General features: G+C 40.5%; 1 protein-coding gene across 2 annotated transcripts in view; it reads right to left on the reverse strand.

Annotated features, from left to right (window-relative positions):
- LOC132987917 (protein tweety homolog 3-like) overlaps positions 1-24,186 on the reverse strand; it is a 28,056-nt gene extending 3,870 nt beyond the window's left edge. Inside the window, exons 1-14 of one of the 2 annotated variants that reach the window (XM_061054927.1) lie at positions 24,003-24,186; positions 21,886-22,071; positions 13,276-13,472; positions 8,931-9,042; positions 8,619-8,839; positions 7,295-7,390; positions 7,082-7,154; positions 6,848-6,923; positions 5,827-5,882; positions 5,582-5,674; positions 5,309-5,401; positions 5,082-5,218; positions 2,924-3,097; positions 878-953 (exon numbers count right to left, since the gene is read on the reverse strand). In XM_061054927.1, coding sequence (XP_060910910.1) covers positions 878-953; positions 2,924-3,097; positions 5,082-5,218; positions 5,309-5,401; positions 5,582-5,674; positions 5,827-5,882; positions 6,848-6,923; positions 7,082-7,154; positions 7,295-7,390; positions 8,619-8,839; positions 8,931-9,042; positions 13,276-13,472; positions 21,886-22,011 — 1,530 coding nt within the window. In that variant the 5' untranslated portion in view covers positions 22,012-22,071; positions 24,003-24,186. Of the gene's footprint in view, positions 1-877; positions 954-2,923; positions 3,098-5,081; positions 5,219-5,308; positions 5,402-5,581; positions 5,675-5,826; positions 5,883-6,847; positions 6,924-7,081; positions 7,155-7,294; positions 7,391-8,618; positions 8,840-8,930; positions 9,043-13,275; positions 13,473-21,885; positions 22,072-23,653 lie in introns of both variants that reach the window. The other variant, XM_061054918.1, reaches the window with a different exon arrangement.
- Positions 24,187-24,624: the final 438 nt, after the last annotated feature.

The raw sequence follows: 24,624 nt of genomic DNA on the forward strand, positions 1-24,624 counted from the left end.
ATTGTGGGAACAAGGGAGGGAGCAGGAACTTTAGAGGTTTGGGCTCAAGATTACTCAGGGACAGAAGATTTTTCAGCTGCAACCGCAAAGGACGGCCAGGTTACGTGGAGCAAGAAATGTATCGCAAAAGGTGTTAACATGTATTCATTATCATTCTAAATACATCTTTGGAGTTTACGGTATTTAAGTCCCAAATGCATGCAGTTGATACTGCATATAATATATCCACTGCTTCAGGCACAGAAGCAACTTCTCAAAGGTAGATTAATCAACCTGTTTGAGACAAATATAAAAAAAAAAATTAAAAAAAAGTGAAATACAGAAACCTGCAAGACTGGCAAATGTATGTAAATTGGTATTGAAAAAAATCTTCCAAGAGGTTTTGCAAATGACGCTTCTGAGCTGTTCCGTGGTTACATGTTCCCCTAAGCTCTACCCAACCAGACTTTTTACATCAGAAATAGAGGACAGCTTTGTGTCTACCATAGCCAAACAATCACACTTATTAGAAGAGGGGTGGCTCTCTTTTGATGCAAATTCATATAACATGTACAACAGGCTTCTTTTCAAGCTTCCAGTTATCCCAGGCTGCCAAAATGACCTTCATAAAGGCGACCCGTGATCACAGTCTAGTATGAGCACAGAGTACACTTGCAGTGGTGTAGGGATAGGGGGACTACCTTCCAATATCCACACTAGCATGCTATAAAAGCAAAGGATATAAGATCCAAGCACATTTCTCAACACCATGCTTCTTTCATTACATTTTGAGATAATAAAATGTCATCCCTGTGGGTTCTGCGTTTTGAATACCAGATGCATTGTGGGTATTGGAAGGTAGTGGAGGGAGAGTGTGTTCTAGAAAGTGTGCACTTACAGAGGGTGGAGGGGACTCCCTGCCAATCAGGGGGGTGTTCTCACACCGAGGGTTCTGAAAGTTTGCGTTCTGGCTCCTGCATTATAGAATAAGAGGTTACTGCATGTGGTCACCCTGCCACTGGTGCCCAGTTGTAGCTGCTGTAGTTGATCTGTGGTCTGGTTGTGATACGGTCTTAATGCCTCTCTGACAAATGACCTCAGTAATAATTAGAGATCAGAGACTAAAGCTCTGTGGTGCCTTATGGCCTGGGGTCAAACACCTCTGCCTCAGTCCAACATACTTAACATTCCTTCTTAACAATGAACAAAAAAGAAACATTTCCTCACACAATGGGACACAGAGTCAGTAAATAAGTAATACTATCAGTATAGGGATTCTCAGAAAACTGATATTGGACATTAAATTTTAAACCTGCATATGAGTTATTCAGCTGCCGAAAATATAATAAGATTTAAATTAAATATTTTTTATTAAGCTACAAATGTCTTTGAAAGGACAAGTTAACCAAAGTAAGACGTCATTTCCTTTCATTTTGCCATTTTTAACAATGCGCCTGATCACAATCCCTGGGTTCATATCAATAATAGAGCGGCCTGAAAAAACGCAGGGAATATTGCAAATTTACAGTATCAATGTAAAGAGATACAATATGAAGAGTATACTGTAGCAGGTAGCTTCATGTAAACAGCAAACATTGCTAATTTTTCAGTAAAAACTCTGTTTCCATTTAAAATATATTTGAAAAATTATATTTGTTTTAAAGTCTCCATAAAATCAAAAAAACATGTTCCCAGCGTATATATATTATCTGTCAAATGTATCTAAATATGGTCATTTCTACACAAAAAAAGCTTCTAAAATAAGCTATGCCAAAGTGAGGCTAGCAATCCAATCAAAGTCGTCCCAACATTATGTCCCGCCTTTTATCTTGTGATTGGTTCTATCCTGTTTCAGTGGGAAATACGTCAAGACACGGCAATTTAACACTCTCTAAGTTCCATTTCATGGGGACTTTAAAGACTAGTTAGTGGGTTTCTATGTTTGATCCATGAACTGTATATGTCTAGTTTATATTACTGCCAAGAAATGTTCTACTGTTAGATATTTAGCTAATTTCCAAAGAGATTGAACATCTGATCATTTTGCTGCTAACAGCAGACTCTTGATAATTAGATTCCATTAGCACAAATAGGACAATCATTTTCCTTCCTGAATAATAGCTTAACTTGGACTAAGAAGCTAAAATGACTTCAACTTTACTGTTAGGGAGTACCTTATCAAACTGACCAAATCTGACTACAGGGCCAAGGGAGGTAAATCTCTTTTAGACCCGTTGTACCCTTTAGACTATAGACAACGTACTGCCAAGAATGTAGGATTTGTTTATGCCCTTAAAAATAAAAAGTAAGTCTTGAATTGTCCAAAAAGACAAAAAAACAAATACTTAAAATGCCACAAGACTTTCAGAATAAAGGCAAGATGTATCTCCTTATTTCTTGCTGCAGAAGTGTAGTTACTGGTATTTCTTCAGCAGCACTAGCACATAGTCTATAAGTAGTGCTCAAACAGAAGCAAGCAGTGGCAGACTACAGAGTTATATATGATTGTTTCTTTTGTTTGTACTCATGGCAAACAAGACTGTGGCAAACTGTAACACATAGCAAGCAGGGTGAACATTTGACCTTACGGTATGGCGAGTGCAAACCTAAATCATCTTTAATATGGTTTTGGTCTAGATTGTGGACTGAAACAGGCAGGCAAGCTGATACAGCAAGCAAGATTTTTATCAGCATCAAAGGGACAGCTAGTGAAGGGCTCTGGCTCACTTAGTGAAAATAATGCTGACTGTGTCACAAAGGACATGCAGACTCTAGCGGAATACAGTAAAAAAAAAACAAAAAAAAACTAACTATTCTAACTAACAGTATCACAGGCAGTGGACGTTGCTATACTGCTGATCTGGGTCAAAGGGGCAAGCAGCTACCAATAGCAAGCAGTGTATTGATCCTGCTAGCCTCTAGCTAGCAGGGGATGCTAACTCACATGTATTCAGTGACGGGGGCATTGCTGACAGTGTGGGCTGTAGCGGGCAGGCTAGCTTCACTACCGTAGCTGGAGCCACAGCTGTAGAGACTGGGCATGTGAACACGGTACAGGTTATCGTGCACACCGCCCCGTGAGGCACCCGACTCGTCCTCTCCGTCTTCCTCATCCGTCCTTCAATCGATCAGGGTTAGGGCAGGGCACGAGAGGGCACGATGAAGGGGGAGGGGGAAAAGGTAGAGGGGAGTGAGATCCAAGAGAGACAAGAGAGTGTAAACAAGTGGCTGAAGAGCAGCTTAGGAGAGGGGAAGGTGCACTAGTACTATATGGAGTCCCCTGATTAAAAAGATTGTGTAAGGCCACACCTTCAGCCTCAAAGCAGCTAAACAGGAAGACAAGGACCATGGGCAGCGTTCATCTACAAAACAAAAACAGGTCCTTCTTTAACTCAGCAGAATCTCTGTTATGTCTACACAGCCTAGAGTGGACCCGTGAAGCTGTATTTTATTGTTGTGTACAGTTACATGTCAAACTGTATAAAGATAGTTTACTCTTTTATATCATCCTAAAGCTCTCCAGTAACGTATGAACATGCAATTATTTTCTTCATGCAGACAGCTTTTATTGACACACAGAATTTGCTCCCATTCATCCATCTAAATGTCCTTTTCAAATAGTCCAAAGAGAATCAAAAGTCAAAGGTCCATTTTCTTCAAAGTACTTCATGCATTACTGAGCGCTCCATGAAACTCAAAGCAAAAAAATCAGAAAAGAAGGTAGATAACATGGCTTGTTTAAGAACCATTTTCAGGCATAAAATGGTTAAAAAATGTAAAAAAAAACCAAAAAAAAAAACGGCCAGCAACGTAAGAGAATGAGGCATCAAATAAGATATGTGCTGATTTGGAAGGTGAATCTCTGGCTACAGAAATGTTTTGGCTTTTCAAATGCTTTAATAAACCATAAAATACATTAAATGTGCATATGCAGTTCTTATTGAGTACTTTTAGACTACTTTTGTTCTTCTTTGTTGTTTTTTTAAGTCTAATCCAGCTGTTCAGTTGCTAACAAAGTCCCAACAAGCTGGCCATGGTTCTTAGAAGTAAAGAATTGGGCAGGGTGTATGAAGAACACTTTAACAGAGCCCCTATGTTTACAGAGACAAAAGACACAGAGAAGTTATTGTATTGACTGGCCACTAGATGGAGATGTTTCACTCAGGCAACCAAAGAGGAGCGTAGCTGTGCAGCCCATTAGACACAGTCAGACTTATAGGCAACCGAACCCCATGAACATTTACATTGGCTTAATCCAGGGACTTTATTTGTTTACTCATGCTTGGATATACATAAACATCAGTGGTCATGCACACACAACAAATCAGTGTACAAAACGTGTCATTATGGCACCTTTATGGCAGCCTGGTTTCGTAACTCAAATCTTTCCCCCAACGATTAATTAAAAAATAAAATAAAGGGTTGTTTGAACGGGCGCTTGAATAGACCATAGGGTCCTTTAACGTCCGATATTCACCATCATTCGCTGAAGCCCAAAGCATTTTCCAAATCAGGACAGGGAGAGAGGAGGAAGGGACGGAACAGAAGGAAGAAGTGGGGCACACAACAAAAAATAGAAAAAATGGGGTGATACAAAATCTAACACAACACTGGTTCTTCAAGTCCACAGCGGAGAATAGAAAATAAGAGATATGTACAAACATAGAGTCAGCCAGACTGGCAGTGCTGACGGAAAAACAATAAAAGAAACAAAAAAGTTGCTGAGAAAACCGGATGGATGCAAAGATAGGCAGGAAGACTATAGAAGGATACAAAGAGCTCAGGAGGCAAATACATTTAGAGAGTGACATGCATGGGCACAGAGGAGATTCTTGATTGGCTTTCCCGGTGTTCTCGGGCCATAGGATGGATTAATTTAACCATCAAGGAAGTGGAATTAGCATCATGTTAGCTGTTAGTGTACAGATTAGCTAATCAGATAAGCGAATGTAACAGCTGTTAGAGTTTTTCTTGTGTTTGCGAAGGAAGCTGTGTGTGTGTGTTTGTTTGTGTGTGTGTGTGTGTGTGTGTGTGTGTGTGTGTGTGTGTGTGTGTGTGTGTGTGTGTGTGTGTGTGTGTGTGTGTGTGTGTGTGTGTGCTACCTCTTGCCAGGCCAGGTGTGTGGCACGCTGCACACAATGGAGGAGAACATCAGAGCAGTGACAAAAGAGAAGAGAACCAGGTAGATGACACCTTCCACACCATCATAACAGAGCCCGGTCAGAGCCTGGACGTAGTCCTACACGTCAGGAAATAGCAGAGGAGTGAGTTGTGTAAGAAAGTGTTGGATTTTAGGTTTTTCTTTACCACAACACTCAAAGTGACTCACCATGTGTAGGCTGCGACAGTCCACCAAAGCGGTCAGCTGGTGAAGGCCGACCTCAGTGGAATTGAGCACAGACTGGATTTGCTCAAGACTCCCCTGCGAACACAAGGCAACGCTTAAATATGCATGCTCAAATATCGATATCCACCTTCACACACACTTTATAAACACGTGTGTTTCTAACCGCCACTTTCATCTTTCTCCGAAGGATGCAGCTCCACTCATCCGTGAAAATAAAGACCTAAAGATCATTGCACACAGGAACAGCACACAAACCTTGGTGTTGGCATAGTCACGTGCTGCTGATCTCAGTAGCTCTGCCACATCATCCTGCATCTCTACCAATGCTTTGTGACTCCCTGACAGCCTCTACAGAACATACAGAGACACAAGTGAAACAAACAACACACACACACAGACACCAACACAAGTCCAACTTCTGGTTTTCAATTTAAAGGGTGCTGGTTTAATCAGGTAAATCAGCTGAAGCTGAGAAATTAATACAGAGAGCGGTACTTTACCTGCTGGAATGGGTTAATTTGGCCAGAGCTGCACCTCAGGTAATACTGCAGGATATCTGAGAATGCACAAAAGAATACTTATTAATATAATGATAATAGATTTAATATAAGCGGATCATTCACTATATGTATAACTTTCTAAGATCATTACTGTTTATAGAGCGGTGTTAAAAAACAGATAATCGTGTATGTGTGTTTTGATGTGTAAATGTGTGTAACAGAGGCAACATCTGCGTTCTACTGAGCGGAAACAACTGACAGACAGCAGGAGTCATTAGACAAGCGCAAAGAGGGAAGTGAAGGAGGCAGGAGAAGAACTGGAGCCGCAAGAGAAGTAAAGAGGGATATAAAAGGATGAAGAGAGAGAGAGAGAGAGAAAATCAGATAATGATCCTAAGTGAAAAGCGAAAATGTGCTCTGAATATTTCATTAATTAATTTACTTTTTTACATCTGGGAATGACAAGGAGGAAGAGCAAGTGGGGGGGTGAAGGGGGGGGGGGTGTAGTTGCAGGATTGCTGGTGCATTGCAGTCAGCAGAGACAGAGTAAGAGCTTTTGGAAACCAAAGTGTCAGTCTAACCCAATCCCCTTGGATACACACACACATTCATACACACACAAACACACACACACACACTGGTTTCTTAAAATAGAAGCAACATGTCAGGGTAAAGGCAACTGTCAGTGGGAAAAAGTTTATTAAAGATGCTTGTGCTTGTTTATAAACCTAAAGTTCCATATTAATTGCCTTATATTTGTTGTTTTTAATACTGATGCTTCTAAATTTTCTGCTTGCTCTTGCAAGATTGATGTTTCAAATGAAAAGTGTGTGAAAAATAAACGTTTTATTATTACTAATACTGAGATAATAATCACATGTGTGTATGCAGGTAGAGTCTGCTCTGTTTTTATGCTTCAAAGTTCTTAAGGTCTTCTTCGCCCCCATCCCCACCCAAAAAATGAAATTAAAATTAAAAAGGCAACTAGCAGTTCACTTGTCGTTCTTTTCATCCTTTATACCTTGGTTGATGACAGCATTTTCCTTGGTAACCCTGGTGATGTAGGTATCCGGGGAAACACAGAAGTCGCTGGCTGACTGTAAGAAGTAAGCACACATGACACATCAAGCTACAGCAACATTTGTGCTGCATACACTCACTCCCTTGCAGCAGTGGGAAAAAAAAAGATTACATCATTGCAGAGAGAGAGCCAGAGAGCCAGAGAGCCTGGCGATGTTGCCATGGTTATACTTACAGCAGCGACAGCCAGTTCCAGGCCCAGAGACCCCCAGCTGATTATCAGAGTCAAAACCCCAAGCAGACACACTCTGAAGGACAAAAAATACACGATTTTAAGTCCACATTCTGCTGAAAATCATGACGTGCAACATGCAGTTCAATAGAGTCCATAGAAGATATGACTCATCCAATAGGAGGATTTTTTAGGGTGTGATGTAGAGCACCTTACCCAATCAGAGTGCCTCTAGAGTTGCGTATCAGGCCGAACAGCACCAGAAGGCAAATAAGGACATCAAACAGCAGCAGGCTAAGATACCCCAACCACCTGTGAAAGGACACATTTACCACTGTTTTTATACAAATAGAGAATATTTCATGATGGTTTTAATCACCCTGGGAACAAACACTTACCGGTAAGCCAACAACAAGCATTGCCTTGTTGGGACAGTGCTAAAGAAACCTTTTACATAAAATATAAAGGATGCTTAAAATATACAAAAATGGCAGGTAATAAAGCAAAAAAGGAAGCTATCAGTTAATTTACTCAACATGTTTTTTGTTTCAGTAGTTTTCATGCTTAGTTAAAACGTTATGTTAAAACAAACGTAGGTGATTAGGTAAGGGACCATGTACAGTGAGTGGGATAATGTAGAGCCAGGGTACATGCCTGACCCTTTAAGGGATTACTTCAGCTATAATGACCTGTTCACTTTATATAATCCTGTTTAATATATATAATGATTTAAAGGTGATCTTACTTCTTCTGCTAGAATATCTCGTTAGATTCTACTTTTCTTTACTTTGTCCAATGCAATAATAATACATTTGCAACCTTCTTAAAATGAGCCCACTTTGTTACAACACATTTAATTTGAAGGTGAAGTGAGACAAGGTTAACAGGAGCTCAAACATGACTGTGACTGTGAATTTTTATCCTTATTAAAGTCTTTTATTCCAGCTTTTGTGTATTTCATCCCTGGCTTTTCTGCGCTTTCAAAATAAAATTGTGTTCTATTTTAAATTGCACTAGTGCACAAGTACTTTAGATTGGTATGATTAGACTTAGTTCTTCAGGGTCTGTGGTCATAGCTGGGTCCATAGCAGATCTAAATTATTCATAGTAGCGGTATACTAAACAGAATTTGCAGAAAAAGAATGTCATGATTGACCCAATCAGAATTGAGCAGCCAACACCGCAATGTAATAAATGTTAAGTTGAAGCCACTAGTAGGTCCCAGACCATCATACTATGCATATTATACAAGACCTACTGTACCTGAATATGTATGATACAGTAAAAAAATCAAACACATTTATGTAGAATAAAGTTACATTATTTTGTAAAGCTTCTTTGTTAAACTTGGCTTTCCTTGTTTAGGCTTGAGAGCTGTTTCTGTTCTTTCTGTTGACATGTTAACTGTTCTCATAGCAATGTATAACGTTGAAGGCCATTTGAAACTGGATTCTATTTCTTCTACACTTATTTGGCCAATAAGGCTTATTTTAAATATCTAGTTGATCTGCTTAGTTTCAGATTCTGTGTAGATACTCACCTGTAAAAATCAAAAGCCTCCGTCTTGCGAGCCAGGTCCTCCAGTGAGATGTCAGTATTGGACCAGAAGGGGATATCCCTCATCAGCCTCACCAGCTCGTCCAGCTGTCCCTGCAGCTTTTGGACTATAGAAACATAATCTGTCTGCTCCTGGAAGGCTGTTTCTAACTCGACCAGGTTCTCCTCCACTGTCTGGTTTAAGGCTAGGGCGCTGTCTGTCACCTGACATTCACAGGAGAGCAAAAAGTTAACAAACAATAAAAATGCCGTTTGACATATTTTCTTATTTTTTTCTTTAAGGCAAGTAACCCACCAGTTTCTCCACCCCAGATACTGTGCGGTTGGCATGACGGAGGGAGTATGCCAAACGATTGGCTCCATCACTTGACTCCCCGTTTCCATAGAATCCTACAGCAATACCAGCACTGGGTGGAAGAAAACATGAAGGGCCAAATGTTAACACATTGATTAATTCAACAATCAAATTACATCAAGTTAATTGAACATGGATGAATTTCCATGTTCAACACAAAGAGAAAATAAGAAAGTTGAAGAAATTCTGGAACAGCCTGCCAGAGGAGACCAGACTTGCAGAGTCAGTCCCTCGTTTTATTTCTCTACTCAAGGTATTCTTTTACAAAAAAGCTTTTAATCTGTGACTTTATATATCTTTCATATTTAATTCTATGTGTCTGATTGCTTTTATTAGTTGTTTCTTTTTATTGGCTGCTGTGGAGCACTTTAACTGTATTGAAAAGTTATTGAAAAAAGTTAAGTTATTTACGCAGTTACACTTTTAACCAGCAACAGGCAGCACTGAGCACTTTGTTCTTTGCATTGGTGTCACCGTGGGGCCTCAGGCAAGCACAGGACAACCAGGAGTGATTCACACACACAAACACACACACACACATTCACACACAGGCAGAGGCTACACAATAATTGGGTCACCAGACTGCACATAATATGATCCTTATGCAGCTCTGCTTCCACATTCACACACAACTCATGCTATAATATCTCAGGTTCATGGCCCCTTCACCCTTTTGTCAAAACAACAACTAATACCAAACTCTTCCAAATCTAACACAGCCACTCATTTGAAAAAATCTCATCTGCACCCCTTACTTGGTTGCATCCCTCCTCTCCCCCCCCCCCCCCCAATCTATGCTTTTATTTTCTCACTCACTCTGTAAAGCTCTAGTATCCCCCTCCTCCCTCTCTTTGTACTGTATGTGTGTATGTGTGTGTGTGTGTGTATGACTGCACTCTTTGTATTGATGATGGCTCCGTCTGCACAGTAGCAACAGACGGGTTTGTAGAGGGAAATTTATGGCCATTGTTAGGGCAATTCATTCTAGCCCATTAGATCTTGAGTACCCCCGTGTTACAGTGGATTTACACACATACAGTTCATTGTGTGGATGTGTGTGAGTGTGTCAGAGAGCTCTAAAGTGGACTTTATGTGCACATTTGTCTTGAAATAATAAATACAAAGAGGAACAACTTTGATAAGAGGAGCAGAATAAAGATGAACACACACATGGAGGTTGCCCATGGTAGATTCTGCTTTTATCTCTCCATTTTCCTGCCCATCCTTGCCTCTTAACATGTCCCTCCATCCTCCATGTCATCTCAGGGTTTCCAGTTAATCATCTCGCTCCTTTCCTGTTTACTCATCCTCTTACTCTCGCCCTCCCCCCGTTACTTCTCCCATACCTTTCTCCCTCCAATTCCCTTCATCACTATCATTTTCTCCATTTGTTTATTCCTGCTGGTTTAACACTTGCTGATACAATCATTATTTTGGTTCACGTACAAAAGGCTATAAGGGGAAAGTTTAGAAGTCTAAACAAATATGAAATTGTTAAGCTTCGACTGCTGCTTCAATCCATTTTCAGCGCTGGGCGGCAGTGGCCTAGAGGTTAATCCGTGCACCCTATGTGTGAAGCAGGCGGCCCGGGTTTGAATCTGACATGTGGCTCCTTTTTCATAAGTCATTCACCACTCTCTCTTTCCCTACTTTCCTATTCAATGATCTATTGTATTATTCAATGAATATCCATTCACTCCAGCGCCATCTATCTAATAGTTTTGATTATTGCTAGCGATGTCCAGGCAGCTGTGGCTCAGGAGGTAGAGCTGGTAGTCCACTAATCAGAACAATAGATCCCTGGCTTATCCAGTCTACATGTTGAATTTTCCACTGGCAAGAAACTATATCTCAAAGTGTGCAAGAATGTGAATGAGAAATATAATAATGTAAATCCACATCTTCACAATCAGTGTATGAATAAGGTGAATGGCAGTGCAAAGGCTTTGGTCTGCTGAAACTCTTACAGAGCATTTCAGAATCACCCGGTTAAACCTTTCTGTACTCATGACATGTCCTACCTGCACCCCCAGGGATCGTGAGTGTGGCAATTAAGAAGGATTAAAAAAAAAAAAAGAACTAAATGTTAGCAGTTAATTTGAGTTGATCACTACCTGCAGCAGAACAAGTCCTTTTTGCAACAGCATCCAATTGCCTCATGTGAACTCACATCAAATTTAATCAAATCAATGTGTCACAAAGAGTTTAAATACATTTGTTCAAATCAGTTATTCGGGTCTTGATTGATATATCCCCAATTATTTATATTAGGAAATTATTTTGAATTTTTATGTTTTGTTTTAATGTAAAAAAAATTGAAAAATGTCCTTTTTAAGTTCAATTGCACAGGTCTACTCTGAAAAGTATATGCATATGGTAAATGTCCTTTAACCTAAACAGACTAAACTGATTAAAGGCTAAAGCTATAACAATGATTTGGTTGTTCTTGATAATTTACTTATGTATTAATGGAACATCAAACATTTTTGGTGAATTACATTTTGTATGGTCTATATTTGTATGGACTTCATAACCACATTCACAACCACAGCTTCTTCTATTCCTTACACTCTGCACCTGCACACAAATGGAGGATGTCCACATGTGGTCGGTGTTGTGCCAAAAATAAGAAATGACGTCATATCTGATTGTGAACAAAGAATCACACCAGCATGCCTGCACTCACATTTACACAAACACAGGCACATAAACACACACACACACACACACAAACACACCCTCAGATTCATATCAAATATTCAATAAGAAATATTATAGCTAATCATAAAATATTAAAACCTGCAAAAAACACTCTTCAGTTCTGAGTCACGCACACACATGCACACAGCTCCCCCCCCCCCCCGACTGTATAATTTATTTCTCGTCTCTGCATCAAATCTGCTTCTGTCTCCATGGCAACCTTTCTAGGCCAGGGAGAAGGACAGAGAGAAATGATAAATAACAGAGGGGAACTCACAAAGATGGAGAAAGGGGGAGAGGAGAAGAAAGTATGAAGAGATGGGAGGCAGAATTGTGTATTTTTGTGGATGTTTATGTGTTTGTGTTTGTGTTTGTGTTCCAAAAGGAGCAGAGTCCATGTTGCCTCGGTATCACTATCCTGCAGAGCTCAGCATGTACTGTAGCCCTCAGTCACATTAACACAAACAGAAGCTCTCCTGCTTTAACCCAACTGAGTGAAGTGAATATAGATAGATTTAAAGTGTGAAGTGAAAACCTTGAGTCTGCAAAACGATGACATTGCCGTGAGAAAAGCAATAGAGAAAAGCCTTGTAGATGTGTCCCTGTTTACTGAACCAAAAATATACACAACAACACTTACTTAACAGATTGTCAGGAGGATAAATTATTCCTGACATTTCTTCAAAGATTGCAGAATTAACTGGGCTTCAAATAAGGGATTTGCACTTTTTTTTGCACAATTTTGTTTTTCTTTTTAGTTTGAATTTTTGTCTGTTATAAATTACAATCAACCTATATGAGCTTATTGCTGATAATATGAAAGAGAGAAGGGTGACATGAAACAAAGGCTTGCAGTTAGGCTCAGAGTGAACACTAGAATAAGCAAAAGTAAGTATGATGACATCAGGGCTTTTTCCATCAGCCATTAAGGCATTTTTACCTCACTGTTGAAGTGTGACTCTGGAATTTGAAAGGCTAAGTTCAGATCCAACACAAAAAAACACACAAAGGTAATGGTATAGGTTGACAAGGAAGTCCTTCAAAATGACAATTTTTGTCAATGGTCTCAGGTTGCTTTGAGGAAGGTAGGTACTATCAGCAGCTATGTCCGATACAGACATCACTTGGCTTATATGACTTTCTGGACCTGCGAAAAACATTGACACCAATAACAATACAGCTTGACGTTAAGTCGCAAATTGTTATGAATAATATCTGCAGGGATGTTCCCTCAGCTTCTCGTGCCGTCCCTCTCTCTTTTATCTTTTATTAGCTTCGTCCACCACTGTCCTCTTCTGTCTCTTGCCCTCAGCCTTTATATCAAACAGTATAGAGACAGGCTAACTGGCTAGTACCATACACATTTCTGGAGAGAGAACCGCGGCCTGCTGCCAAACTTACATAGAGCTATAAACAGGTGACAGGGCAATCTGTGGAAATGGGAGAGACGCTATTCTCAACTTTGAGAGTACTATTTTAAACTGGTAAAGTTCCATATTGATACATAAACAAAGCGGCTGAACACCTTTATCACACATTAATACTAGTGTATTGAGATGTTACTCTGGTGGGGATAACCTCTCACCTGCAGACGAGCGTGGCAATGATAACACACCAGGCGGTGCAGCAGCAGTCAGCACTGGGCTGCTGGGAGTGCGAATGGGAATGCGAAGAGTCTTCACTCTTGCGTCGCCGGCAGCAAAGCCAGAAAGAGTAGAAGAGGAGGAAGAGGAGGTCCAATCCCAGACACAGCACAGCCACAGCACCCAGCAGCAAAATGGACTGAGGACAAGAGGGATAGAGAAATACATAAACAAGTTAGTGGCAGCTAGACATGTATGCTTTCAATCTAATTTATGGTACACTTTCACTTTTGGCTTCATCATTCAGTAAACAAATATGAGAGAGGTGACCTTATCCTAGGGAAGGGGACAATTTAGGAAGCAGGATAGATATACAGGAAGTGAATTAGCTGATATGAGCAGAAACCAGATACACAGACAGACCACATGATGTGGTTTTTCCTGTGTAGACAGAAACTACTGATACACAAACTGTGTTCTTCTCTCCAGCTATTTGAGGCCAGAGAATAGTAGCTGTTATATTGGTGTCTGATGGATACCATGAAAAACACATTTGCACACCATCAAACACGCACACCTCCATGGAGTGAGCAGAAGCAATGCTGTTAGGGAGCAGTGTGCCTTAGAGACCCACCACACAGATCACACACCCTCTTAAAGCTTTGAAGTGTAAAAGAAGGGAAGGAGGGGTGGGGGCAGACAAAAAGAGGGAGGAGATGAAGATACATTTGGAACAAAAAAAGGGGCTGGAGAGACAGAAAAGGAAGAAAATGTAAAAGAAGATGAGTGGAGTGAACACTGAAGTGGGGGAATGGAAGAGAAATGACAGCGATGAGGCAGGCTGTTTCAGCAAATGCCAAGAACAGATTAAATCCGTTTTACGATGCACAGACACTGCAATGTTAGTTTTTCCTCCCCCCTGTGGAATTGTCTGGAAAAGTCATTGTACTGCAGGACCCTGGAGAGGCAAAAGGCATGTTTCTGGATCACCAATATCTCCACCTGCTAGACTACTTACAATAGACAAAGGAATACTACAGTTCTTCTGCACAGGCAGAAACAGCACCAGTGGGATTCTGGGGACTCCTCCGTGGATGATAACAAAATTTGGCTCCACCTCAAGGATCATCACAGACTTCTTGGCTTCCCAGGCCTTCAAAGAGCTAGTCTTTCGTGCTGACCTAAATTTTTCCTTGCTGCCAGCCAGCATTTTCCTCACCCTGCAGCAATCTGTGCACCTCCACTGTAAATATGCATGTGAATTCTAAGTGTGTATGTGGGCCAAAACTGACATCATATTTAAAAATGCATTACATTTGATGGTTTTTGGTTTCTTAAAATATATCAGAATGTGCAGTGGGTCCTATTTTAGACCCCTCAGTCTCAGCTGGGGAATGAATGTTCTTCTATTGTCTAAGGTCTAGGGGTACAACCCTGAAGATATGAAGTGCAAGGATTTAAATTCACTTTGAATATTTATACTGCCCAGGTAGAAATGACACTCTTCAATATGACAAAGCGACTTTTTCTCTATGCTGGTAAAACTTAGGTTTAAACTTGCACAACAATCAGACCTAAATGACCACATTTCTGTGTTTCTTCCATTACCAGAGTTTCACAGGAGGAAGCAGTTGGTAAATTAGTGCTGAGGGAGAGGAATTCAGTTGATTGCTTTTCCCCAGCTTTTCTCCAACAGGCTAAAGACGAAGAGCAGAAGCGAGAGGAGAGGATCCTGAAGGGAGAGGAGGGGGAGATAAGCTCTGTAGATGGCCTGGCATTATCCTGTGTTATTATCTGTGGACTTACTGCTAGAGACGTCGTGCTATGGTTCAGGAGGACTGGGCCTTGCTAATGCATTGTTTGATCTTTTGTGCCCTAATTCTTTAAGCTTTGTTTTATGAAAGTGAAACCTCCCGCTATAAAAAGAAAGGTTTTCATGACACCCTGTCATCACATATGATGCTTTCATGCTATTAGAATGCAATTTGGATGACCCAGATTGATATGCAGAGAGGTGAAATCTTTTCCTTTAGATACCAAGCTTTTATTTATTATATTTAATATTCATCTCTGTACATGTATGTTTTTTATAACTGTTGGTTGAATACATTAAGCCAAATAACCTTTGACTTGTAGCATGAAGGCATTAAAAAATAACAATTATTTTTTTATTCTAGCATTTTATGTTAAAAGAAAACATAACCTGATAATAATAACCAATAGTTAAGTTAACTGTTGAAGTCGTATAAACCAGTTGTAGTCCATTCATTTAACAATTATTTATGTATTGTGAATAAATGCTTATCATAATTTAAAGTAGAATGTTATGCCAATGGCAGCTAGTCACTTTGCAATTTACATCCATCAGTGTTTCCCATTGGATGAGAGTGTAGCTGTGGACTGGATGAGAGATATTTTTTTATATTTAAAATATCTGAAGGAATAAGTTAAGCTTAAAACTAAAAAGTGCTACTAGTAGGCCTGTATTGAAGAGAGGAGGTTGCACCACAATCACTCACAGGAGGAAAAAACACTCGCAAAGAACGGACAAAGGCAAAAAAAAAAAGTTACATCGGAGGGTAAAGCTAGAGAGATTGACCACTATTTGGATGCAGATAGTCTTGTTAACTAGGACTGAAATGTTTAGGTCATTAGATCACATTGACCTTGACTTTTGATCAACTATAAATCAGTTCATCCTCCAGTTCAAGTGAAAAGGCCCAATTTGAAGCAATTCCTTCAGAGCGTTCCTGACATATCATGTTCACAAGAATGGGACTGACCAACAGATGGAATCAAAAACATATTATTATATTATATACATGTTAATATACATAAAGTACTGGGAAGACTTTTTATTTTGCTTTACCCTGCATCTTTTATAACTAAAACAAAGACGAGGAGATTTGTTATTTTTACTGTACAAATGATTTTAACCATTGGTAGACACTAAAAACTATAGATATATACATATAAAACAAAAAGCAACTGATCCAGGACTGTCGATGGCCGCTTGATTAGCTGTTGGCTGTAGGCTGACAAACCATGAGTGCAGATTACGTGTGGATCAATTAGCTACTAATAAGCATGGTGAGCTTGGCTGTGGAGTTGTTTGTGTGTGTGTGTGTGTGTGTGTGTGTGTGTGTGTGTGTGTGTGTGTGTGCTTAGTAGTAAGTGAGTTTGTGTGTGCACATCTACACTACTGGAGATCAGCTTGCAGGCTTGGAGGAGGGGCTAAACGTTAAACACCCAGGCACAGTGATCTACTTTCAATCTGTCCATTTAAGTGTGTGTATGTGCGCGTCTGTGAATGCGTGTGCATGTGTTTGAGCTGACAGGATCAATCACTTCCACTTCAGCGGGTTGTCCTTGCACTCTCCCTGCCCGTGTGTTACTAGTCCGGCCTTGCCCACAATGATCTGAACTTATTTCCCGAGGTGCTGACTGACCTGAAGTTCATTCTACTGGTATTTATCTGTATCACAGGGTCAAAGAACAACCAAAACATAAATAACAAAATGCCTTTTTAGACGAGGGATGGCATGTAGTCGTTTTGGACAACAGTAATTGCTCAACTGCATCGCAACAGTTACATTTAAAAAAAAAAAAAGTTAAACTAAACAGCTAGAAACTTTGATCATTCTCAATCAGACATTACTTTATCCATCTTGACAGGCAGATTTAAGGATAACAGGCATCAGAGTGAAGTGTGAAAGGAATTTATTTCACAAAGAACACATATGATAGTGCCAGTTGAGAATCACTAATCTAAATGTTGCCCCTTTTTTTAAATGGAAAGGGTAAATAACTACCTTTTCTTTGTGTGAATGTGTGCAGTTATAAAACTTCGGGCCACCCCTGCAGAAGTCCGTGGCCTGGTTCAGCCACCCGAGTAAAAAAAGTCTGGCTACCCCACTGATGCTCACCAACGTTAAAATCAAGTTTATCACAACACTACTTACTACTTTAAAGATAAACTGTTCAATTATAAGTACATACAGCTGAAACAAATAACTGGCAACTTCTCACTTATCCCTGCTGACTAAGCATAAACCATTGTCATTTTTACCACCATGGTGAACAGCACAAGAATCCATCTTATCCACAAGAGAAGTTCAGATGATTACACACCACATTCCAAAAAGCCAATTTTAACAGAATTAACATGTTTACAGCCTGGTACAGAAAAAGGATACAGGTCTGATTATTTATTGTCCTCACTGGCACACACTGTACGGAGGGTGATTTTGTTTTATAATGCATCCGTTTGATTTTACAAACGATACGTGTTAGTTAGGCACGTAGCTGACCTGATTGACAGGTGGGCCTGATGTAACGGTTTGTCATGAGGCCTTAAACTCGCCTCAGCTCCAGCTTTTAGCCGGTCATGAGGTTGTCTGAAAGTTAGGCTGAGACAGAATTTCCAGCAAGGCGGCTGCCGCCGATAAACCTCCAGAGCCCCCTGCCATTACAGATGGGTGATGTCACTCAGGCTTCGTCCAATATTTACATTGTATGGAATTCACACAGTACTCACAGTGAGTGATGAGGAGAGGCTGCAGTATGAGGAAGCACCACCGTTCACTGTAATTCATAACTGTCGTCAAGCCTCGTTTTACATGTGTCGCCTACTCAAATAGAAACACTTTTGGAGTTTGGCCCAGTTTGCAGCAACAGAACTGTAGCAGGCTGTAACGTTAAGTAAAGTTTCTGATAGTTACACACATAGCCACCAGCTAAGACCTGCATGATGCAGACGGGGTGTGAGTGAACAGACAAAAGACGAATCAGTTGTAACAAAAGTTAATGTACACAATGAAATATCAATGCTTTACTGTTGCTGTTGCTTGCTGTTTCTGTCAAATTTGCCTAAAACTCAAAAGAATGGAATAAATTAACACTCCAACAACCCAGGCCATCAGAACTGAACCAAACTGAAAACCGTGACCAGAAAACCAAGGTTTTTATTTAACCAAGGGCTGACTGTATTGTTGCATCACTAGTCATGGACAACGCCACATTTTATCAAACCAGTAACTCCTTTTTGTGACTACTGGAGTACTCATTTAATCAGTTAGATCTCAACATCAAATGTGAAAATAACTCAAAATGCACATCCTTTGATCAGTAAGGCCCTTGATGAGATGTGGGCATACATTTTAACTTTAAAAAAAAAAAAAGGAAGAAAAAGAAGATTTCTTTAATTAATCCCTTGAGGGGTGATTCATTTACATTCTGTTGTTGAGACATGCTACACACACGTAGGCTCAAGTTCACACACACACACAAACACACACACACACACACACAAACAGGATCCTTTGGACATGATCCACTAATGCAAAGACGTCCAAGTGAGGGTTTGCACATGAAAGAAACTTTAAAGAAACTAAAACGTTTCAAAAGTAGCCTTTTTTTTCTTTTTGATCCTTTTCAAAATGCTTTGAGTTTATGTCTTCCATTGTGCAAACCATCCAAAATAGCAATTACAGACTTACTTTCCACAGCTCTGGATATATGTGTGTGTTATTATAGGTCACATGATTCCTCTGTAATGTTCTGCAGCTGTTTTAACTGTGGCTGGTCGCTGACTCTGCGATTCTGCCATAATACAAACACATGAATACACACACACACACAGACAGACACACACAGACAGACACACACACACACATGCACGCAGAAGCTACTCCATTGCCTTCAGACCCTCAGGATAAGAGCCCCTGTTTCAGCTCACTAGGAAAAAAACAACACAGTTTTCTTGAACAAAGCCATCGAGTCAGCATCCCCAATAAAGTCAGAGTCATCAGAGACCAGCTGCTCTCATGAATGAATGCTGAACAGTTTTTCCTCATTTGGTTTGTTGAAGAGAAAAGCTTCTTGCAGTGAGTGTACAAGTGAGTGACAGTGTGTGAGCAGAAAGTTTTGAGCAACTTCAGAGCTCCAGAGTTGAATACAAATGAACCTGTGCAAAACCACATCAGAAAGAAAAACACTACACAGAAGAAATGTCCCTCTATTGTGTGGGAGTGTGTGAGAGTGTGTGTGTGTGTGTGTGTGTGTGTGTGTGTGTGTGTGTGTGTTGCAGTGACGGACTTAGTGCACTGAAGGACACTGTTTAGGACCTTGTTTGTGTGTGCGTATGTGTGTGTGTGTGTTTCTCAGCTGGATGAGTGGATGCATGAAAGCCTTTGAGACAGATATACTGAGCCAATCTAAAGACGGGCTCCAGTGAAAGAGTGAAAGAAAGAAAGAGAGCATTCTTTCACAACAGACTACAGGACCCCCCCCCCACACACACACATACACACACTCCTTCCAACTCTCTCTCTCGACCCCTCCCCCTTCTCTCACTCCTCCCTAGTTCGTTCCTCCCTCCCTCCCTGCCTCAATCCAATTCAACCTTCTTCTTCTTGTTCTTCTCACACACAACCCCCCCCCCCCCCCCGTCTAGCCAGAATTAATGATTTCACCCTGAATAGAACCCCTATATTCACTCTCACACACAAACATCCCCTGAGGGAGATCTGTGACCTCACCTTAACAAACAACACTAAGTTCTAAATACGCACTGACACAGAAAGTGAATCTGCTGTATGTGGCATATATACATACAGCTTATAGCACAACTACTGCACAACCAGATAATGTACAAACAAACATGTGATCATAGTGGTGAATGCTCAGTGACATAGAAACAGCCCCATCTGCTAAAACATGTCAGGATGTAATTAGTCCTAAATGGGGGTCCTTAAAATTCCAGTGGTCACACACATTGACACACACACATACAAAGGCCCTTAGTTAAACATTGAATAGCTCGCAGGAAGTGGCTATTTGGCAATTTAAAAGCACCTCCCATGGCTCATGGAGCCTTCTCTCTCTCCTCTCGCCTCCAATCAGTCCCTTTATATCTTTCTCACTCGTTGTCCTCCTCCTCCTCTCTCCCTGCTTCTCTCTCCGGTTCCCATCTCCCTCCCTTGTTCATGGCCGTGGGTGCCTTCCCACGCTCGGCTCTTGAACTCGCACGTCCTCCCTCCTCTCCCCATACATGTCAGCAGACTGCATTGACGGGTGAAAGCAGTGCATGAATGCGGGGTTCTAAACGATGTGTATTGGCTTCATGTGTGTTCATGAGGCTGTGTTTTTTTTTCTGGTGCAGAGACCTGAAAGTCACCTTGTTTGAGGATTCAAATGAAATGCAGCAAAACTCGGCCAAAGCCCGTCTTTTAGATGGAGCTAGCTCTGCCGACTCAGCCAGTGTTTCATCACACAAAGACTGCAATTTCTTTTTTGCTTTTCACTTGTTTTTTTTCTTAATTAGTATTCTTTTCAAATAATAATTTATCCAATGACACCAAAGTCATGAGTCTTACCTTTAAATAGGCTAAGATGGAGTCCTCAAATTACTTACTTTGTCCATTCAACACTTTAGAGCCAATAGGTATTACATTAACAATGATAATCAAGTGAAAAATCAGAGAATGACTAGTGTATTACTAATCAAATCTTTTGACTGCCATTTTCTGTTCACTGAAAGTACATTTGTTCCCCAACTTAGAGACTGTGACCTTTTCCCCACATGACACATTTCACATGTCCAGAGGACATATGCAGCACTACATCCCAAGATTGATCCCCCCCACCCAGACTGTGTTTGTTTGAATTAAATAGAGTTCTATAAATCTATCCGTATCCTGTCTTTAAAATCCAAAGCCAACTTCAAAATTATATTATGTAGTTAAAAAGTTGTCTTTTAACTGGATTGCACTTTCGCAGACCTTCCAAGAGAGCTGAGTTGACACTTTGAGATTGTGTGGTCACAATGCAGACCACTGATTGGTTGAACAGGATAGTCACTGGAATGGCAGTGCAATGAAAAAACAACCTCAATAACCAATCTCACCATTTTTTAAATTGGTTGAGCAGTCTGCACAACCAACTTTGCAAGAAGTGAAATAGACATACTCAGCTCCTTTATACTGTTCATGGAGTTAATAACTTCATGTAAAGTTTCTGCCTTTGTTTGTGTCACGTTGGAGACACAATCATGGGTGACACTTGGCATTTTCTCAGTGTTGCTCTGTAGCTGACCTAAGGAACTGAATCAAGTGAGTAGGTTCTATGTGCGTTGGAAAATAAAACAGTGTAAGTAAACGCACCAGTTCCAAATGAGTAGTGTCGAGTAGAGACAATAACTTGCTGTGTGGGAAAACAGCTTTTTTCTTATCTTGCTAGAAATGATTTCCTTAAGATTTATACAACAACCATTAGGGATCATGACTTCTAGGTTGCTAACCACATAACTAATCCATAATTTGACTGACGGTTTCTTTAAACACTGTTCACCTATAACGATGATGGAGCAGGCAAGGGGTCAGTTACTTGATTCAAGGACATCTCTCTCTCTCTCTCTCTCTCTCACACACACACACACATAGTATTGATCGATGCAGAGAGGGAACCCACAACTCTGTGGTCCACTTGGCCACTCTGCTGTGAAATGACAGTGTGGGCAGGTGGCAGGAGGTTGGATATAAGGTGTCTCTAAACGCTGAAGAGGATGAAGAATCCTGAGTGGGATGTAAATTATTCCCCTGTACTTGTCTTACCTTCTGATACTCAGAGTCTTCTGGTCTGAAATCACTGCTCACGAGCTGGAATTCAATGTTGAAATGAGGCAACCGATGGAGCAGATTCACCCACCAAGGCGGGGAGTAGTTCACTACGGCCGCCATCCCGATCCAGCGACCTGCCGGCTGTCACTTCACTCCTTAACCAGTTTCCTGACACAGGCACTGTAGGGAAATATACAACCGTTGTTTGTTAACAGGGCAAAGAAACTACTTCATGAACAACAACACAACAGTAAGTTTGGATTCTGGATTTCATGAAGACTGACACTGAGTATAACAGCACTTGTTGTCAGAATCACACCTGCAGCAAAGTATCTGTCACATGTCACAGGATAAAAGTTTATATGAACATAACACAATATGGCTAGTTTTGGGTTTGAGGAAACGTTTTATGTTGTTGAAAAAAGACCAACTCAAGTTTCACAATTTCAAGTTGCACAATTTGAAATTTGAAAAAATGGAATTAATGATAAATCAATCATTATTGTTGAGGTTTTCAACTTTGAGCACAGAACTGTGTTATAAAAGCAATATCACATCAAGGTCATGCTGTTGTACTGATTTCAGTCCGACTGTTGTGCATTTTTGCACATATTACAGCAACTGTCCTGTTAAAATATTACAATTGGCTGAAAAATGATCATGTAAAATGATTTACCGTATTGTTTATTAAAGGTTTACTTACTACCCTGAGCCACATACCTGTTTTATAAATGCAATACCACGCTCAAAGTTGTGCTGCTGTTCTGAATATAAGCATGGATTTTGTGATTTTTTTGATTACAGCAACTGCAATGACTGGCAAGGTCAAAACATTTAGTACTGATGTCATTTCATTGTATGTTTTAAACCAGATGAGTTTCTGCAGTCATTGCTGTTGATGCTGGTTGCAAGCACAACTTGGACTGAAGGAATTACTGAGGACTGGTTTTCTGATAAAAAGAGGGTTTCCTGTGTTTAGTCAGAAACATGTCCTGAACAAACTACAATAATAACACATCAACATGCCAATGTACACTGCTTTGACATTTGTTAACAATTCACATAGGACATTGTTTTTAAAGATTGAGTAGCCTACGAAACATTTTACTTACTGATTAGCCTTTTTATTTTTTTGCCTTTCAGCAGTATGACATCCCCAAAATTATGTTAAACTACAGGTCTGCAACAAGGAATTTGTTTTCCATTACAATTCATCGTGAATTGTTGAATTTTCTTGTTCTGTGTGGCGTTAATGTGCTCGCCACTGACTCCAATAATAATTAAATGCCATGTAAATAGTCCATTTAGTTAGCAAATTTGAAAAGAATGAGATGAAGATACTGAATAAGAATGACGGTATGACAAAAGCATGGCTGACAGCGACCCCGCATCACCTCACTTAACGCCCATACCGCAAAACAGACTTCACGGGATAAGCGTATTGTTGGGGAGTGAAATGGCCGTACGCACGACTATTTGTATTTTACTGCCTTTACTGTACCAATACATGTAGGTCAACCAAGTCGAGCGTATCGTCGGGAATTTAGGTCTGAAGCCTTATTTATTCTCACAAATTGAGCACATACACTGTAAACATAGGTTACCATTAACCTGCTTTGTCAGTTAAAAACTACCGCAGTCTCACATAGTCGTCAAGGCAACAAGGAGGAGAAAAGGCGAGAACTCGCTTCAGGACTTCGTGTCTGTGGATTTCAAAGCCTCCGTTTCAAAGGTTGGTTATAGGAACAGTGTCGCAACCTACCTAGTGCGAAGCCGAATCGGATTCAGACCCTCGTCTAGTGTAGTCTTGGGAGTCCAGGCCGGCGTATATTTTCACCTATTGTCTTTCGAGATCCGGTGGTGGATTTTAACCCCTCAGCCGTGCGCTGCTGCATCAACGTAACGAGCGAGCTGCAACGACCGAGTCCCGACCACATTGAAGATAACCGAATAGCGGTCACATCTCACCGAGTCCCCCCGCTTGTTTTGGTTACCTTCTCCGTGAGCGACAATGCTAAAGCAGATTAGGCGTCAGACTCAATGACCCCCAACCCAGTATATTTCTATCGCTTTTTTTTTTTGACGATGCCTTCGTTATTTGTAATTTATACCATAACAGCTGGTGCTCCTAGGCGCTGTTCCCACGATGACCGTCGGTTCAGTGAACTCAGCGTCGCGGCTCTTCGGTTGGATGATATTGTTAGAGCGTGAAGCAAACACGGTGTTAAACAAGCCTTGGAGGACGGGGCTTTGCGGCAGCTCCAGCTCTGCAAGTGTGTGTGTGTGTGTGTGTGTGTGTGTGTGTGTGTGTGTGTGTGTGTGTGTGTGTGTATGTGTGTGTGTCTCAGAGAAAGAGAGAGGGATTGTGTTGTTGGGGGAAGAGAGCGCATTCTGCATAGAGGACGCCCCCTAGTGTTACAATGATGGAAGTGCATGTTGCAGTAGGCGGCAGCTTTACTGTCCTTTAAAAGCAATGATTGAACGAGCATTTCGACCTTTAGTTCGAGCCAATATATCATTTTAACGTTGTTAAATTCCTGCAGTTCAAGTCCTACATAAAGAGTGGTTATAAAGAATAGATCACTCTAAATAGACTCTGGAAAGTTTACCTTAGAATGATTACACTCTATACTTCAACCCTTTTTAAAACATGTCATTATTTGGTTATTGATGTATAACAATAATAATAATAATACATTTTATTTATATAGCACATTTTTTTTGTTACAAAGT

Source organism: Labrus mixtus, chromosome 2 (assembly GCF_963584025.1).
Source record: "Labrus mixtus chromosome 2, fLabMix1.1, whole genome shotgun sequence".
In the NCBI taxonomy this organism is placed as follows: Eukaryota; Metazoa; Chordata; class Actinopteri; order Labriformes; family Labridae; genus Labrus; species Labrus mixtus.